This window comes from Octodon degus, unplaced genomic scaffold (assembly GCF_000260255.1).
Source record: "Octodon degus isolate 3935 unplaced genomic scaffold, OctDeg1.0 scaffold00012, whole genome shotgun sequence".
NCBI classification, from domain to species: domain Eukaryota; kingdom Metazoa; phylum Chordata; class Mammalia; order Rodentia; family Octodontidae; genus Octodon; species Octodon degus.
In genome coordinates this window covers 21,853,109-21,860,355 of record NW_004524588.1, presented here as the reverse complement: position 1 = coordinate 21,860,355, position 7,247 = coordinate 21,853,109, and the positions used below count along the sequence as shown (strand labels likewise).

The 7,247-nt window shown below is 44.1% G+C and overlaps 1 protein-coding gene across 1 annotated transcript in view; it reads right to left on the bottom strand.

Annotated features, from left to right (window-relative positions):
- Trpc6 (transient receptor potential cation channel subfamily C member 6) overlaps positions 1-7,247 on the bottom strand; it is a 119,219-nt gene that overhangs the window by 52,388 nt on the left and 59,584 nt on the right. The window contains exon 2 of the mRNA XM_004626156.2: positions 2,579-3,353. Within this exon, the coding sequence (XP_004626213.1) occupies positions 2,579-3,265 (687 nt within the window). The 5' untranslated portion in view covers positions 3,266-3,353. The remainder of the gene's footprint in view (positions 1-2,578; positions 3,354-7,247) is intronic.

The following is a 7,247-nucleotide window of genomic DNA, read 5'->3' as shown; positions in this document are numbered from 1 at the left end:
AGAGAGACAGAGAGACAGGAGAGACAAGAGAGACAGAGACAGAGACAGACAGAGGCAGAGACAGAGAGACAGAGGCAGAAGCATGCATGTAGTGTAGCCTATTTATTTCCCTGTAGCAAAATTAGGAATGATCTTTTTAACCTTTCTTCATTTTTATATTGCTAGTTTCTAACATGGCTATACACTGTTTCACAAGGAAAAAGAAGTCCTTTTTGAAGGTTAGAAGCTGCAGACCCTGGAAACCTCGCCTCAGAGACCCTAGCTACTCCAGCCCTGTCGATCCACATCCGTCTGTGAACACAGCCCAGGCTGCTGGGAACAGACACGGTCGGCCGTGAGAAGTGGGCGAATGTGGCCTCCCTGCGAGTGGACGCAGCGAAGTCAGGCAGCTCACCTTCTGAGAGGGTTCTCGCTCTGTTCCCCACACTGGCTTTGGAGAATATCATATTGATTTTAAAGCTTAGTAGCTGGTAAATAAAAACGTGTTTTGTTGGTTTTCATTCGTGATCAGAGAAGTGTGTAACAGGCATGACACAGTAACGGAAACAACAAAGCTGTAAACCTTAGCAGTGAAACCACATAAAGGCTAAATATACATTACAAAACTTAATGAATCAGATTAAAAAAAAAAAAAAAAAACACCTGCATTAATTGGAACCTCTACAGTTAGTTCTCTGAATCACTAAGCCCTGGGAGTCCTGAGAAAAGTAGAAAGGACTCAGAGGCGGGCTCGACAAGGGCCGTTTGCTGGACTGGCGCCCCTGGGCACCGGGGAGCGTCCGTCTTGGCAGCTAAAGGCGCTGGGGTGTTCCCGAACCGTTTGCTTTCTCCGCCCTTCCCGAGCACAGAGGACTCTAACGTCCCGGGGTGGGACACAGCACCGTTGTTTCCAGGAAAGATGGTGCCGCGAAGCTGCCCAGGAGAGATTTCAGCTGCAGTCTCCCACAGAGAGACGAACTTCCTCACAGCACAGAGCCCAGAGCGCAATCGGATCATAATTTGCTCTGCTAAATCCCGCACTGACCAAAGCAGACGTGGTCGCGTCCCAGAGGGCGCCCCGGGGGCAGCTCAGGCCGGCCGGGGGAGCTGGGAGGCGCTGGGCTCTCCGCACGCAGCTCCGCGGAGCAGGGGACAGGGCAGCGCGGAGCCCGCTCCCCTGCGGGCGCGCTCAGGTGAGGGCGGCCACTCCGAGGCCCGGGCGCACACGGTCACCTTTGCTGCTGCTGTGACCTAAGAGACGTTTCCCTCACGCTCCGCCTTCCGAAGTTCTATTCACTTAGTCATATTGCGGCAGAAATGCCGAGTTACAGTGCGTTTGCTGGATCCTCAGGGGGGTGTACACTACTTTTTCTTATCATTTACACAAAATAAAAAAATAGTAAAAAAAAAAAAAAAAGTTAGAAATGATACAGAATTTCTCTGAACAAAGTGACAGGAATTCAACAATGGTTGTTACGTTACATATTGTTGTCTTCAAATTAGTAGTTACAATTGTCAGATATAAGCGTGCAAAATTGGTCAAAAATTAAAAAGAAAAAAATGAGCATTAACTGTTCCTTTCAAAAGACCAGTAGAAATCAGCAGTACAAATATCTAAACTATCATATATACTTTTCCTTCCTTCTTTCCTTCTTCTGTCCCTCATCCCAGGGGCTCCTTCCCCTTGGACGGTTTCTTTCCCTTTCACAGGATCTACTGTACCTTTCAGCTTTTACTTACTCCTTCAGGTTCTTATAGTAGGGAGACAATGTGATGTTCGTGCAAGTGGGTTGGATTTATTTCACTTATGAGTATGGTCTGTAGTTTCATCCATTTACCCATAAAAGCCTCAAGTTCATTTCTTGTTATAGCTGAGTAATACTCCATTGTATAAAAATACCATGTCTTTTTATCCATTCCTCTCCTGATGGACATTTGGGTTGTTTCCAAGATTGAGAGGTCCCATTCAACCTAGCTATCGCCCTCTGCGGTATTTTTGCAGCGCTGAAATCATCATACCACGTGATACGTGTGCGCCCACGTTTGCGGCAGCATGACTTGCCACAGCTAAGTCTTGGCTGCACCGCTTTCTTGATAGCTTTGCCTTGTGCCTTCATCTCACTCTATACCACATTTACTCATGGGTGCATTTCTTTCTCAATTCATACTGAGACTTCTTTAGGTTACCTGTTCTTCTGATCTCAGCAGCATTTAGCACAGTGCTCTGAATGTAGAGCCACATTTTACAGGAGAAAGAACCTGTGTCTTTGAAGACAGCATGCTTGGGTTCTGATCCCAGTGGAATCACTTGGGAGCTATTAAACTTGAGCTTCACTTACCTTCCTGTATCTCCAGTTCTCTATCTGAACAAAAACCAAATATTTCCTCAAGGTTGTGAGAGGGACTAGTCACAATAAATAAAAACTGATAAATAAATTATCTCTAAATGACAACCATCACAACTTTCAGTACTGTCATAAGAAGCTCACTGGATAAAAATATTAAACTACCAAGCATTCACAGTAATTGCATGTCATGGAAGTTGTCAAAAACTGGACTTGGTTTGCGGAGGGTGAGGTCCCTAATGTTAGTGACCTACCTTGAACTCTTTCTCAATGTTGGCCAGCACCGCCAGCTCATTGCTAAGTTCTAACGCTGTCATGACTGGATCTTCACTAGACAAGGAGAGGTAAGCTGGACTTGCCAGGCCCTTGTAGGCATTAATCCTAGACCTAGAGTGGCTAAAGGAGTCGTGCTTCTGTTTCTGGCCACATTCACTGCACTTGCAGAAGTAATCATGAGGCCGTTCAATCCGTGCCCCCTTCCGTAGGAGAGTGTGAACAATTTCATATTCTTGGCAGTGGGCAGCCAGAATGATTGGAGTCACATCATGGGAGAACCGGGTCCCATCCTCATCATAGGCATAAAAATCATCGTGCTGGAGTTCAGACTGGCTAGGGCTTGTGGCCAACCTTTTACCTTCAGCAAAAGCCGGATGACTAAGAATTGCTTCCACAATCCGGACATAACCTTTGCTAATTGCTAGAAGCAAAGCATCCCCAACCCGAGAAAGGTTTTCTTTCTTGAGAAGCAGCTCCGTAATTTCCAGGTGCTCGTTGGCCACCGCCAGCTGCAGGGCATTCTGGCCCATGTAATCCACACAGTTCACGTTGAGGGAGAGGCACTCTTCTAACATTTTCCGCACCACTGGGATGTTGCCATACTCTGCAGCATCTAGGAAGCGCTCCTCCTCGATAGACAGGCTGGTTGAGTGGTCATTAAACATGTATGCTGGGCCTCGCGTAGCTAATCTTCTCCCCTTCTCACGAAGAACTGTCTGCCGCCGGTGAGTTAGTCTGTTGTCGGTGCCCCGGCTGCAATAAACAGAAAAATGGTGAATAAATTGAATTATGGATGTTTTAGTGTGCCAACATGACCTGCCATTTACCTAATGCATCCCTCAATCTATTAGATATTGTCTCACCGTCTCTCGACTTCCTATATTATGAAGTGAAGATGCATTTATTTGCTAATGGGTTCTGAGAACTTCTTTAAGAAAGCTAAATGGTTTACGGACTTCAGCATTCCAATGTGGGGCGCAGGATGGCAGCTGCCGTGCTTTCTGCAAACCATTCACACAGAGGTCATTGTGAGCTTCTCCACCACACGTGGTCAACACTGAGAAATCCCTGACCCTCACCAGTGTCCTCGGCCACCAATACAGCACTGCACAGTTATTTTTAAAAAGCAAGGAAACAGCAAGTTCTCTCAAGTCCCAACATTTGTTGAGTCCTCTCATATTTGTTGAGGCACCTTATTAGGCCCAAGAAAATAAATGGTAAAAAACACTAAATTGGTCTCATTCCTCCCTTCAACTCTTACAGTCTAAAGAGAGAAAGGGTCAATTAACACATTGCCCTGCCGTCAGCTCTGCGGGTGTCATGATGAGCCTGTCCCAGAGACACCCAACCCAGCTTCTGAGGGGAAGTGGCACACTGAAAATGCAAGGACAGGTCGCAGCAGGTGAGAGTACGTTCTGGGAAGGCGAGCCATGGGTTACAGGTTGATGAAGAGCTTGCTCCAGCACAACTACCAGAGCTCAGAGAGGTTGCACGAACAAGGAGGATTAAAGCTTGAGTTCTGTCATCCTAAAAGTCACTGCAAACCTGCAAAAGTAATCAAGACACCAAGTGGGAAGGAGAACTTCTGTGATGGTGGCAGAAGAGATCAGAAAACTGGCTGCCTCAAGCAGTGCTTTAATTTATCACATGCAAGTGTGATAAATTAAAGCACTTCTCCTTCAGTCGAAAGGCTGCAATGGGGATTTCATCCTGTGCTGACTCATAGCCTTCTGTCCTAAGACCTTTTTTGAGCTTAAAAAAATCTTTAATTCGAATTAGAGGTTTGTAAGGACCAGTCAAATAACTCAGCAGATTAAAGCACCTGCAAGTAGGCCCAAGGGCTGGGAGTTCGATCCCCTTGCTGCGCCGGCCCTGCACCCAGGGCACTCTGAGACAGCATTGGGACTGGGCTTGGTGGTGCGCGCCTGTAATCCCACCTCTTGGGAGGCTGTAAACAGGAGGATCACTATGAATCCGATCTAGTAGTTAGACCCTGAGCACCCTGTAGACCCTTCCCAAAAAAAAAAGAGCAAAGAACAAACTTGCAAAGTAGAGGTTTGAGGCTTGTCACTACCACCAAGTGGAAATCCACAGTGGGGCAAGTTCGTGCAGGAAGGAATGAGGGAGGGACAGAGAGGAGGCCACTAAGAAAGGCAAAGCAGGACACATACTAGGTGTTTGCTCTATCAGTAGCTTGTAGGCCATGCCTCTTTAAAGATACCATGTACATCTTGAATGAAGAGCTGAGAAGGCGTCCAGAGACCACGCCAGCCCTCTTCTCCGCCAGTGTTGCCAGCCCTAGAGAATCCACTCTTTTCCTTCTAAGTCTTACCCACTCTGTTCTCAAATTTCCAGTCAGTGTTCTCAGTGGCAGTGTGACAACAACAAGAGAAAAAAACCTTCACAAAATTTCATCAATTCACAGACAGATTAGAGCTCCCCAAAGAATTTGAAGTGTATGCTTCGGTAGTCACAAATATATGTCATAGATTTTCACCCACCGGTGACTTCCTCAGCTAGCAGAGATTCTCAAAGCCAACAAAACTCATGTTTTGTGTGAATTTTAAGTGAAAATAAAGGCCTGCAGCAAAATACATGACAGCAATATTTTCTAAGTTGGGTCTTCAGATAATGTATATGTTACTTAGCTTGGAAACAATGCAGGGCTTTTTTATAACCACTTTTTCTGGATAGATACTATTTTGTTTTTCTATTTCAGCTTACTTTTATCAAGGCAATAAATACATGTTTTAAAGACTTTATAAAAATTGCAAAATAAAAGGCATTTATGTTTCCCGTTCCCTGATCTGCAGAAGCAATACATTTCAATTCAACTATTTTATTTTATTTTTAATTAATTTTACTGAGAAACAAATAGCAATGAGACAGTTTCAAAACCAATTAATAAGATAGTTTCAATAATTAATACATTGCATATTGTTGTCTTCATAGTGGTTATTCATAGTACAAGATGCAGACAGGATATCCTGTCCAAAGACTATTAGTAAAATCTTTCTTCTGGAAAGAAGCTGTATATTGATGTTAACTATTTTGTATATACAGATACAAAATGGTCGTTCATTTGTATCCCCTTTTTTTGTTTAATTTTGTCAGAGATGGGTATTCCATTGCCATTTAAATACTGTAGGTCCATACAAGTCAACTATTTTAACTGATTATTTTATAATTTAAATTCTCTCTCTCTCTCTCTAGAGAGAGAGAGAGATAGATATAGATATATATGTTATATTGCTACTTCTTGATCTCTCAGACCCAGCATTACCCATGGACATCCCATAATGAAGGCCGATGGTTTGGCTCATTTGCATAAACCATACTTGTACACCTGTCTCACCCTAATCTTTTCCACATCTGTGCACATGAGCACACTTCACAGTCCTTTATAATTTGAAGACAAACATGACTTTCCTTAGTTCCCTGTTTATTGTTTTTTATTTTAATTTATGTATTTGGTACAGGGTCTCACTACACAGATCAGACTTGTAATGATCCCCCTGTTTTCAGCCTCCCCAGTGCTGGGATCACAGGCATGCGCCGCCACATCCAGATTCAGTGGCCAGCTCAGCATGCCCGAGGGCAGGGCTGGTGTGGCACATGGTGCCGGGAATCGAATCCCGGTCCCTGCGCTTGCCTAAGCAGGTGCTGAGTCTGCTGAGCTGTCTTGCTGGCTGCCTGTTTATTGTTAACATTATAACAATGCACATGCTTGTCCAAGCTAAGACCAGTAGTGAAACACAGTACCTTTTCTGCTTCCGCTTCCCTAGGAAGTAAAACTGAGTAATTAAAATGATTTTTGTCATTTAATGTTTCATCTACATATGAATAATTCAACCAATCTCTTCTTCCATATGTCTTATTTCAGTACATTCAACATAGTATGTGATTCCTTTTCCACTGTAGTTTCTTTTCCCCACATTTGTCATTGTGTATACTAATTGTGTAGATGTGTGGGTTCTGTTTGGGTGAATTGTTACTTCTACACAGCATACGTAATCATTTGCCCCATGGCCTGCTGCCACTCTCTCCTGAGTTCCACGTGATTTCAGGGCACTCCAACTTACAGAACACATTTTGACCGCACTCACGCCCCCTTCTACCCACCTCAATACTTTCTCTTCCATTCTCTTTCTTCAGCCTCTTGTTTAATAATTTTAGCATCTTGAAGAATCCTTTCTGTGGCCTTCTAATCTGATATTAACAAAGTTGCTTTCTATACTTCACGAATTTATGTTACTTCTGAATTTATCTTTTCTTCTAGTATAGTACAGTACCTCCTTCACAAACTGACTGAGGAAGATAGCTCAGCAGTCTAGGCGCCTGCTTGGAAAGTTCAAGGACCTGGGTTTGATCCCTGACACCACATGCCTCTCTAGCCCTGCCCCCAAGCTTGCTGAGCTGGCCACCAAGACAGGGCATGGTGATGCATGCCTGTAATCCCAGCGCAGGGGAGGCTGAGGCAGGAGAATCACTATGAGTCCAAGCTGCATGACAAGAACCTATACCCAATAAATAAATAAAAGATTTTTAAAAAAGAAGAAGCTGACTGAGAATACATGTATGGAAGATAATTTTTTTGAGATTAACTATGTCTAAATCATCTTCTCTTATCCTCAAACTTGATAATTT